Source organism: Mchenga conophoros, linkage group LG18, assembly GCF_057382185.1.
Source record: "Mchenga conophoros isolate Kocher_MC1m ecotype Shallow Benthic linkage group LG18, M_conophoros_male_GT1.1, whole genome shotgun sequence".
NCBI lineage: Eukaryota > Metazoa > Chordata > Actinopteri > Cichliformes > Cichlidae > Mchenga > Mchenga conophoros.
The window spans coordinates 30,761,475-30,773,886 of record NC_140543.1 but is presented as its reverse complement, the minus strand read 5'-3'; the positions used below and the strand labels follow the sequence as shown (position 1 = coordinate 30,773,886).

Here is a 12,412-nt window from a genome sequence, read left to right as displayed (position 1 = left end):
TCACCAATTAGCTCCTTGTTCCTGATGTCCAGAGCCATGTTTCTCAGGGCTGTAGCCACAGCACAAACGACCCTATCATTGTCTATCCTCAGTAACTCCACCAGGATAGGGAGTCCTTTCTCTTTGCGCACTGCAGCTCGGATATAGACGGACCACTGGGCAGGACAGGGAGAGGTGGACAGAGATGTCAGAAGACATTCATTTATATCATTTTTGCCAAATCCATTTTCATTTTTTCGGAACCACAAATTGCCATATTTGGATAAAAGTGCCAAGCTATCCGCTAATGCTAACAAGCTTGGTTAGCTTGCTGTACACCTAAACTGTACACATAAACTGTACACCTGTTCTGCACAGACACACATACAGTTAATTAGTGCCTAAGAAACAAACTGATAAACAACCTGATAAGTTATATAAAAATTACCCATGAATTAAGGCTGCGCCTTTCAATGACTTGCTTTTGAAACTCTTAGATGTCCATTGCAGGAACTGCATTTTTTTTAGGCTTCTGTTTTGTTGAGGTTGCTGCTTTGCCCTCATCCGTACCGCACAAAGAGAAAACAGGTAAATACGTCAACAGTGGAAGTCACAGTGTTCCCTTTCGCAAGGTGTAAACGACTTCGTTCTGTTGATGCCAAGAGGTTACATCCTGTTTTCTTTCGTCGTCCTCTCTAAGCAACTGATGGTATAACTGTGCCCTTTGACACGCTAGCAGAAGTGATGTGGGCAGTAACAAAATGTGAAAGCACATGATCAAGACACAGACGCAAGCGTAAACTGGGGATGTGTCTGTGAAGGAGATGACGGGTCTGACTCTTGGGGGACAGCATATTTAAACCCAGGATTAGTGAGGCAACAGGTGCTGCACCATCATGCTGCTCATCAGCGGTGTAATTAACAGCAAATTATACATTACAAATGCTCTTAACTTTGAATTAGTGCTTTAAAAGGCAATTTTCTTTCTTTTGCATTTATTTTTACCAAATGCTGATTTCAGACACAATGTACTGAAACTACTTGTTGCTCTCAGGTAAGAGGAAATCTTAAAGGGCTAGTTAAATGATAACATCATTCTTCATCACAAAATCAAAAGAATATCTGAAGTGGTTAAGCTTTTTATATTATTATATTATTACTTTCAGAGTGTTTTTGGCACCTACTGGAACTTGGAGAGCATCTTGCAGATGCCATTTAGTATCTGAATGATTCAGCCACTGCACTGCATTCTTACCTTCCAGCTGCCAGCAGCTAGATTCTGCAGAGCCCCAGCTGCTCCCTCCAGGGTGTCTGGGTTGGAGCACTCAGACAGCAGTGTGAGGTAGGGCTTAACGATGGTGGGGTGCCATAACATCTGGATGCCTTTCGGGGGCTCCGCCAAGTCTGGAAATGGGCCGACGCCGTCCCACTGCGGAAGATGACACATAATTCAGAAAAGAAAAGCATTCAGAATTCTGTGAGGTGAGGTTTGACAGCGGTGGAGTGCCAGCACGGTCTCCTCAGGCAATAACGGGAGAGGAGAAGGACGAGATTCACTGTCACAAGCAACTTATGACCACTGGCAATTTTTTTCCCCACTCTCATCGGTGACTGAAATCTCACATCTACTCCTGCTTGGATGATGTTTTTTTTTTTTAAAAACACACAGATACTGTATATCAATAATAAATGTGAAAAATCTTTCAGATGCAGGAGAGCTCACAGTAACGCTGCAACATAATTAACAAATGAGTAGCTGGTTCCATATTTTCATATGCAGCACCATTAGTTTTTGAAGCTATAAGTAGCACTATATTTTAAATACAGATTGGGACGGGCTTTTATGAAATCAATTTGGGATTATAGAATCACATATACAGTTTACTACATGTGGCATGTTATTAAATTACTGGGCATTTCATTTTAAAACTATTAAATAATGCATAATTGCAGAATAAACACCACACTGCTGTCCTGCCCATGAGTAATTGAGTATCCCGTGTTATAAATGCAGCTGCAGCTTGGGCTCATGAATGCCTGAATACCAGCTGTTTCAGTCTATCTCAGGCATGCAAGAAATACACATCCCATTGTCACTCACATGCTAACTAATAGTTAGCACAGAAGCTCTTCAGTACAAGTGAAGACACAATGTTAGTCAAAGTAAGCTGAGCGGCCACTACAAAAAGGTTAATCAGACATTTAAATCAACACCACCTAGCTAAATATGGATATTTTAAAGAAGCTAACAAATTTAAGCGGCTTAAGCTAAAGCTAGCTAGAGCTCAGAGCCAGACAAATGGGCTTAGCAACAGTTATAGTTATGTTGGTAATTGCTTAATATTTTTGTTTTTCATAACAAAAAATACAATTCTCCCATTCTCTTTGCATTTGTTATAGTCTGTGTTATAATGCTAACACATGGCACTGAAAATTTGGTCATTTTTCTTCCCGTGATTTCTCTTTCCCCGTCTTCCATCGCTTCCTTTTGTCATTTTTAGCATCTCCTTATTCCTCTCTTCTCTAATTACCCAACAGTTGATAGAGTTTTTTTCCCTCTCCAACAAGCTCCCCAATCGCTCCTTCATGGTAATCATCCACAGCTGCACTGGAGTGGAGAAACACACATGGAGGGGAGAGAGAGGCCTGATATATTATTGTTTGGAGAGGTTATGATTTGTCTCTTTACGATCTGATCTCAGGGTTACTTTTAAAATCCTTCATCTCCCTGGTTCTGCCTGGTTTGCATGCGAGTTTGCAAACGGTTAGCTCAACAAATTAGTTAAAGGCCATGGCTCATTGCTACCATTTATAAAGATCTCCTCTCTCTCTTTCTGCCTTTCCTAGAAATGACAGAGAGAAAAAATAGGAGCACGCAGGGCTAATGAGCAATTCACCCACCGGAAGTGCCAGAATTTCAATCCCTGCAGCTTCACTAGAAGTGGTAAAAGACATCTTCCACTCAACCAGAATGTGATGCTGATTGCTTATTAGCATGACAAGAGGTTAGAGCCTTCTCCAAGGCAGCCGTTTGGTTTCTGCCAACTAGAAGAGCTCTCACTTTTTAACTAAACAGAGGATGAAACAGATGGACAGAGCCTGGAAACTCAGAGACACACCAGCATCTTTAAATCTGGAAACGGGTAGTAAAGACATAACGTCCTGATGCTGCTAGTTAGCATGAGTCCCTACTTCACACTGATACCTGTTCGTCTTAGAAAATCAACAGCAATATTTTAACTGAGGGCAGCTGTTATAAATGTACGTTGGTGGTAAGTAATACCATTTTTATGAACTTTAGTTCACTAGGAAATGTTACCCATAAAATGTAGTCTTTTCTGCGAGAGGCCCAGGATACTGTTTTGCAACATCTTGTATCTTGGGACTTACATTTAACACAATGGTATTAAACACTAACCACTCTCCTATCTGTGCCGACACATTGTTACTTAGGTTTAATTAGTGTAGCATGGACCCCTGTCAGAGAATACCCACTGGTACAGCCCAAGCATTAAACAAACCATAAAAGAAATCCTCATAAAGGAAGGCTTTTATGAGGCCATTAAAATTCTATATGTGATATCTGTGTGGATTGAGCGGGGGAAGAACAACAGGCAGAGAAAGCGATAAAGTAACAGGAGGAAACCAAGACTGTAAGATAAACCAGTAATCAAAGTGCCAATTAAAAACACCAGGACAACACAAAGCTCACAGATACAAATGTGATTGTTCTATAGTTCAATTATCAACAGATCAGATTTAATCCATTCACAAATAATTTGTTGTTTTTGTTTCACCAGTTCAACTTTAAAGTCCTTTTTGTCATATTTTTCTCTTTTTCTGTGTTTTCTGATAATAATAATGGATTGGATTTATATAGCGCTTTTCAAGGCACCCAAAGCGCTTTACAATACCACTATTCATTCACTCTCACATTCATACACTGGTAGAGGCAGGCTACAGTTGTAGCCACAGCTGCCCTGGGGCAGACTGACAGAAGCGAGGCTGCCATATCGCGCCATCGGCCCCTCTGGCCAACACCAGTAGGCAAGTAGGGTAAAGTGTCTTGCCCAGGGACACAACGACCAGGACAGAGAGCCCAGGGATCGAACCGGCGACCTTCCGGTTACAGATGCGATTCCCAACCCCCTGAGCCACGGTCGCTTAAACAGACCCTCTATTTAGAAAATCCAAATGTTGCCCCTAAACTGTTGCCCCTTAGCATCATCACGTCAAACTGCACTCTATGCTGCAGGCGAATGAATTTGGAATCATCATAGTTTTTTATTGGTGAAATTAACACTACAAAAAAGCACAACACAGAAAACGTCTGACACTAAAGATAACAGCAACTTGAGCTAATGTAACTATCTAGCCATCTGTCACCTCTGCATGGTGGCTGCCATGCTCCATTTGTTGATGCTTCCTAGAGTTCACATGATGGGGACTCAAAGTCCTCTCCTCTGCAATGAGGCAGTAATTTGCATGCTTGACTTGGATTTTACAGTTACGTTCCAACACTTCCACTTAACTGAGATATAATAAATTGGGTAGTTTGTAATGAGAAACCTGTTTGCATGTGAACTAATGCGCTTCACCATTTGATTCTGGATGTCTGAACGGGGGCATCGGTTCTAGTGTCCCCAGTGCTTGGTTTGTGAAAATACTTATGCAGTCTACTTTATCTTCAATAAAAAAAAGCACCTTCATCCATAGTTCATATATATATATATATATGTATATATATATATATATATATATATATATATATATAAACTGAAAACACAAGCTGTAGATCAGCCACTTCAGATACAAAAAAATGCTAGTCACTGGTATCTCAAGTCCCATTTTGAAGTCTTGATTTTAGTGTCTAAGGCCAGAATTACTAAACAGCACAGGTGCAGGGAGTTCATCTCAATATCAAGCACAAAAAATATGACTTTTTTGTAGTAAATACTGTCACAATTAGCAGTAATTAGCAGTACATTTTCCAAATGTAAATAAGTCATCATGTAAATATTCTCCCCCCCAAGAAAGAAACTCACAGAAATAAATATGCAACAGGGAAAACGTGCAAAAATCTTTAAGTTCCCACCTCTTACCTCTCTTCTCCCTGTAAATGCCAACAGTACTTTTTTTTTTTTACAAAACCCAGTCTGCGCTGGTGGAATGCGTTAGTAAATCAAGCTGTTCGTTGGAGGTCAAAGGGACCACATTTAGACAAAAATGGTGGAATGCAAAAACTTTCTGCCAATTTATCTGGTTTTGAAAAGAAGCAGTCAAAGGGATCCCTCAAAAAATATTTCAAAGGGGTTTAATAGCTGTAAAATACAGTATAATGTAAATAATACATAAAATAAATAACGCATTAATCATATTAGCCATTGTGCAGACTTCACCAGGTTGATTTCACAGATCAGATGAGCAGCAGCAGAAACTTTTTAGCATAAGTCAACAGGTAACTGTCACCTTTGATTACTGCAGCTACTTCCTTCTTAACACACATGAAAGTTTCTAAAAGCACATGTAAATCTCCAATTTCTCTAGACAAAATTTGTGTCATTTGCATCAGTCATCTTCTTGCAGTTTGGAAGAGCTAAGGGTGCGGCTGGCTGAGTAGAGCATGTAAGAGGCAGGACACAGAAATATTCTCACATGGGTGCACTACGTACTTCAAAGCTTGAGTGTTTAATAATAAGGTTGCGATGCACCTTGGGAAAATGCCTTTTTGTTATAGACTAGCTTTTGGAGCCAGTCTTAAATGGTCACGTAAGGGACTGCAGATATTTATTCAGCATTTTTAGCTCTCGTGGTCACTGCTCAGTGTGATACCTGTGTATGTTAGCATTATCCCCAGATTTGTCAGGTCACTCAGGTCTTTCCCTTTATCAGAATACTGTTCAGAGAAAACAGCCACCATGTATTTGTCACCACAGTCATAATCTATCAGATTGTTATATGACAATGAATGCTGACCAGTTTCTCCATTCTTCTGTTCTCACCTGGTCATGTCCCTTCTTTTTCTTCTTCTTCTTGCCCCAACATCCCGAACTCTCTGCGTCCTTCCCTCCAGTATCACATAACAAGCCGTCCAACTCTTCCGACCCCCCCTGCTGGCTGTGAGAGGTCTCCGCAGCCAGACGGTACGACAAGTTCCTCAGGATGCACACACAGTTCTCTACAGTCTGATGGAGGGAGGTAATGAAAGAGACAGAGAGCAAAAGAGAAAGACACAGAGGTGACGGACAGAAAGATGGCCACCACTAAAACATCCCCAACCAAACTCTGGACTGGACTGTATACACAGCAAATAAACTCAGATAGACACACATACAGCGCACATAATAAAAAGAGAGACACACACGCACGCTAATCCTATTGTTGTGAGTGTCTATGCAGTCAACAGTCACAGTCTTTGATCTTGTGAAGGATTTCTGCGGATTAAAAACTTCACATCTACTTGTGAAGGGCCTCCACTTGACGCACAAACTCACACACAAACACCCACACAGCTAGAAACACAAAAACACCATCAAACACACATGTATCTGTGGCACAGAAACATATACACATGGATGCAAATGTGCTCAAATAAAAGCGTGCTGAAAAACTCTCGCTAGAGATGTTTCTGTGTCACTGACCATCTGGATTGAGTAATACATGGTACACTCTAAAAAAAAGACTAGAAAACAAAGAAACAAAATGAAAGTTTATTTTTAAATCAAAAAGGCTTGAGATCGCTCCCTATTGCTGATGGTGAAATCCCCAAATTACACTAAATCGACAAAAATTTTCACTTAATTCAATTAAATTCTGGTGAATTCAGGCGTTCCAATTACTTTCATGGCCACAGATGTATAAAATCTGCACCGAAGCATGAAGACCAAAGACTCTACAAACATTTGTGAAAGACTGGGTCGCTCTCAGGAGCTCAATGACTTCCAGTGTGGTACACTGGAATGTGAAAGTGAAAGTCCTGAGTGTCCATATCACTCAGGACCTGTCATGGTCCTGGTCACATTAACACCCTGGTTAAGAAAGCCCGGCAGCGTCTCTTCTTCCTCAGAAGACTCAGGGACTTTCATCAGCCACTGAAGGTGCTTAAGAACTTTTACTCCTGCACCATCGAGAGTGTCCTGACGGGAAACATCTGGACCTGGCTTGGAAAACAGCACCAAGCAGGACAGATGAGATCTGCAAAGAGTGGTGCGCTCGGCCGAACATATCATTTGATCAGAGCTTTCTGACCTGCTGTCCATCTGCACCAAGCAATGCAAGACCAAAGCAAGGAAGATCATGATGGACCTCTCCCATCCCAACAATGGACTCTTCTCACTTTTGAGGTCTAGGAAGCGCTTCCACTCCCTTAAGGCCAAAACACAGAGAATTGGGAGGAGCTTCTTCCCCCAGGCTATTCGGGTCCTGAACCAGGTGTAGGACTGCACGCACTCTGTTTATTTGCACACTTCTTATAATGTCTTTCATAAATTCTTATTTGCACATTTTACTGTAAATTTCTAAGTTAAAATCTGTAAATTTTGTAGTAATCTGTAAATCTGTAAATCTTACTGTGAATTCTTACTGTCATTTAATGGTCAGGCATTGCACAGCAATAAGCATTTCACCACGTCATACTGCATATGGTTACTAGACTTGTAGTCAGACCGCCTAGACCAAGACCAAGACAATACCAAGACCAGAGGGTATCGAGACCAAGACAGACTGAGTCAAGACTAAGACAAAGTCGAGACGAGACCGAGACAAAAAAGTCTTTAAACTGCAGCCAGATTCTGCTTCGTTTACGAGTGCGATGCACTCGCACAGCCCTCCTCACCCGTTTCTACGGTCTCACAAGAACGAGGGATCCGAGACCAAGACAAAACCAAGACCAAAGTCCGTCGAGACCAAGACAAGACCAAGACCACGTAAAAGTGGTCTCGGGTCTCGAGACCACAACCAGTCTCGAGACATCCAACTCTAATGGTTGCGTGTGACAAATAAAATTTGAATGTGAATTTGATAGGATGCCACTAGTGCAACACGTACCGTCGTGAAATTTCCTGCCTACTAAATATTCCACAACCAATTGTTAATGGTATCATATTAAAGTGGAAGTAACCTTGTGGATGCTGAGGCACATAGTCGCCAACTTTCAGTTCAGAGTCAGTCACTACAACTTTCACATGGCCTTCACATTAACTCAACAACAGTGCGTAGAGAGTGCAGTGTTGTTTTAAATTGTCAAATCATTTCCCCACATATTCACACTTATTGCTGAACGTCTTCCCGTCTTCTTTTTGTTCCTTCTATATCCAATGAAGTGATTCATCTCTTGCCAATATATATATAATTAGTCCACACATTGAGCACTGTCATAGCTCAACTGACCTCAGCCATGATCCTGGCAGATCATCTCATCTAGACGCCAAATGACATTACCTCATTACTTAGCTTTCTATACATCCAATCGGCAAAATTCACGTAGGGTGCGTTATTTAAGCATCTTCAATTGATCACAGTTACAGAACATCTGCAAGCCGCTGTGCAACCCACCTCTACCTCTGCTCCTTATTTCATGCTGTATGTGACTTAATATCTGTTATTAATGCTTGCTGTGTTCTGTGTTGCATTTTACTGTTGCTGTCCAAAAACAGAACAGAGCCACACTGACAGATATGAATTACTGCAGACTGACATAACAGTCTTCCTCTCACTACACCTGACACTCAAAAGAATACACAAAAGATTTTTTAAAAACTTTTAAACTTCAGCTTTTCCAGTCATGGCTCAAAGTTTCCTGAATCCTGTTGTTGGCATTAAATTTAAAAAATGTTTTTTCACAACTATATTGAGTTAAATGTTTAAAAATAGTTCAAACTTCTTTGGACAGTGAGTTATGTTTATGTTATGTTTATGTCAATATTATCTTGGATTAGGGTAGGCACCAATTTTAACAGGTCTGAAACTGGTTCACAACAACTGAGGTCAGATCTTTGTACTGGTAAATGTTTTTTTTGGAGTATTTAAACAAATGAATGAATACAGGGATCAACTGATTTGCAAATCATTAAATCTTACACAGCTTTTTGGATACAGCTTGTGTGCTGTGAATGTAGCAACAAAAAACTTTAACCTGTGCATCATTTTTTGCAGCGTATTTGTGGCCTGCAAGCTTTGAACATGATTGAGAGTGATTATGCATATACAGTGATCGCATACAGTCTGTGAGGGAAAAGATTAAACACATTTGCATTTTCCACATGCAGATTTATGCAAATCATAAATAGTACACATGTTTGGAAAGCAAAAGCACCACGTGGATTTGAGTTCTTGATGATATGTGTACAAACAAGAGGACACACACAAACACATTTGCAGGGCCCTTCCACATCATTCTCTTTTACTGTGTGCAGGTGTGTGTGTGTGTGTGTGTGTGTGTGTGTGTGTGTGTGTGTGTGTGTGTGTGTGTGTGTGTGTGAATGAGCTAGAGGCTATTTGAGTTTGTATGCCTTGCAGATATTTGCGTTCATTTGTGTGTATGTGCATTACCTTGCTGTCAATCTCGCTGCTCCCCAGAGCGGTCTGGATGACATAGAGCAGAGCGTCAGTCAGACCCTCGCACTCCCTCATCCTCCTACGGGCTTCCTCACCTGCAGAGCTCACATTCCTGTAAAACAGACAAACAGAACAGCTTTTAGAAGATTCCACACACCAAATTGCCCATTAGTTTTTGTTTCCTCACAGGTTTTCTGAGTGCGAGCACATGTGCTTGTTGAAATGTATGGAAATGCTTGTCTGTGTGACAGAGAGGAGAGAGGCTGGATGTAATGTCCTTTAAATGTCAGGCTATTAGAGATGGCTAGGAAATGCTTGTGCCCTCAGTGTCAGTGAGAAATGGCACCAAGACAAAGCTCTGCATTTGATTTTTCTCAGAGAATAACAAATTAATTTAAAAAGGCATGGTGCTGTTTAGCTGCAAGACGACACCTCTAATTCATTTTGTCACACAAATAAACACCAAATGCAGAAATATGAATGGCAATTATGCATTTAATTAAGTTATGTAAACTCTGTTAACATCCGAATACTCCATTGCCTCTGAATTGGCTATTTATGATAGTGAAGGTTATTACAATGTGTGGTTAATGTGCAGATACAAAACTCAAAAATAGTGCACTATTAATGGCTTCACAAATTTTCTACCGTTTTAAAATAAATGCTTTCAAAGTAGACAAAAAAAAACTTATCAGCCAATGGGCATCCAAAAATATGGAATTAAGACGATTATAATCAGGTATTACCAGTATGGCAATTTAAAAAGTTTTAGACTGTTTAACACACAATCATAGACTACCCTTTCCTTAGAAATTCAAGTGCTCTGTGTATCTTGTGTCCAGTACTGACTTTTTCCTGGCCACAAAAATAGCATTTAGCTTAAAAGTAGCTATCAAGTCAATTCAGAGAAATTAAAACTGATGCTGGGGGCTTTCCAACGATGCACTGAGCATTTCTTTTGCACTGACCTCTTGTCAGTCTCAGTGTATTTAAACATCACTGTGCATTTATTCATTAGTTATTATCAATCTCTGACTCTCTTTTACATTGAGTCTTTTGCCCCGTCTCCCTCCCTGAGCCTGGGTCTGCCTCGATTTATTCCTGTTAAAAGGCAGTTTTTTGTTCCCACTGTCATCAAGTGCTTGTTCATAGGGGGTTGTCTGATTGTTGGGGTTTTCTCTCGTGTTATTGTTGGATTTTTACCTTACAATTTACAACTCTTTATGCAGCACATGTAGCACCACAGCTGAACACAGTAAGTTGTGATTGTTGGAAAGTCAGTCAACAATATCTCCTGCCCTACTTTTGTGATGTAAATATAACTCTAACACACATGTGTACATTAAGAATTTTGGCCGATATAGACATACACCTCCTAAAAATAAATGTTGCTGGAAATTGATGTAATGGAAAAGGTGTTTCGCCTGCAGTGGGAGGATTAGAAGCCTCACATTTATCAACTCTTCTCAACAGTGAAATGAATAAGAGAGAAAAATGTAGAACATAAAACCCTCGATATTTAAACAAGCATATACAGTGCGGAAATTAGATATTATCCAGCAAGAACACAAAGAGAAACACTTGTACTGTTGGAGGCGTGGCTGAAGTATTTCTCTACCATAACCACCATCAAAAAGCCTAACCAGTAAAAACAAAGGTGCATTCAGTAAGAAAAAAATATTTTATTGAGGGTTTACGGGAAGAAAAAAAAAAGACCTTAATGGAGTGTCACTGGACTTACAACGACAAAAACAAAACTCAACTGACAAAAATCACGAAGAAATGGTAGAACAGCAAAAGCTCTAACTGTTAGTTTCTCCAAACAGTGTATAAACTGAATGAGGTCCTGTACTGGTAAATGGTTAGATGTCTGATCCCAAGCTACTCGTCCTAAACAAAAAGGCAAAAGCCATTTTTATTCACTCCCAGGCTGTGTTTATAAAAGCTACCAGTTTTCAAAGCTTCATGGAATCACTCTGGATTTTTTTTAATAGCCAGTCATGTTTGTTTTAATACCCAAGTCTGTTGAGGTCGTGTAGTTCTGAATGTATTGGTGAGAGTTTGAGAGAGAGGCCTGACCTTAAATGTAATGCAAAAAAACCTCCAAACATGTAGCGGTGAAGTTACATGTTTAAGTAATGCAGCGGGCTGTTTAATTCTGACCCTCAGCGGAATGTCTCTCAGTTTTATTAAGTTATGAGAGCATTATATTTTCACTATACTGTCAAATAATTGCTTAAATATTTCAGGTTGTTGACAATCTGTGTGCTAGTCTGAATCTTTCTCTTTTTGTCTTGAGCCCAAACACACAGACACACTGACTAAAAGCACTGTGAGCCACACAGGGCACACGCCGATAAACGCCAAAGTAAAGAACACTTAAGAATATTTGTAAACCTCTTTATATACTTCTTTCTTGCAGACATTTCCCACATTTTGGCTACTACCTGCTAATAGATTCAGTTTAATTAACCACACTCAATTACAGATAATTAATCCCTCTGAAGCGTTCCCTTGCAAACCACTGCTACAGATTATCTCTCATTATGATCTTTCGGTGTGAAGAATCTAAATAAGGAGAGAATCACAATGCAGGACAAAGGTTACATGTCTATAAAGCAGGTTTTAAAAGCGAGCACAATTGATTAACCCACAGCGTGCCGCTACAGCTGAGGGAAAATGTCCATCGACAAAAATGTCACTCTTTGAAGAGCCTATTTCTTTGTCTTTCTCTAATCTTTAATTCTCTAATCAAAAAACAAAGTCTCATTCGATATATTTATTTAGCTTTGCCCTTGTTTGTGTGCACATTTAGTTCTCTCTTTGACAGCTGGCAGGATGTATCTACAAGTACATGGAGCAATTTAATGTCCAAAAC

At 40.1% G+C, this 12,412-nt stretch overlaps 1 protein-coding gene across 9 annotated transcripts in view; it reads right to left on the bottom strand.

The window, feature by feature from the left end:
• Nucleotides 1–12,412, bottom strand: part of ctnnd2b (catenin (cadherin-associated protein), delta 2b) — a 244,366-nt gene that overhangs the window by 20,039 nt on the left and 211,915 nt on the right. For all 9 annotated transcript variants that reach the window (XM_085255835.1, XM_085255837.1, XM_085255839.1 and 6 more), the window contains 4 exons: nucleotides 9,529–9,646; nucleotides 5,982–6,164; nucleotides 1,235–1,408; nucleotides 5–155 (listed from right to left, as the gene is read on the bottom strand). In XM_085255835.1, the coding sequence (XP_085111961.1) occupies nucleotides 5–155; nucleotides 1,235–1,408; nucleotides 5,982–6,164; nucleotides 9,529–9,646 (626 nt within the window). The remainder of the gene's footprint in view (nucleotides 1–4; nucleotides 156–1,234; nucleotides 1,409–5,981; nucleotides 6,165–9,528; nucleotides 9,647–12,412) is intronic.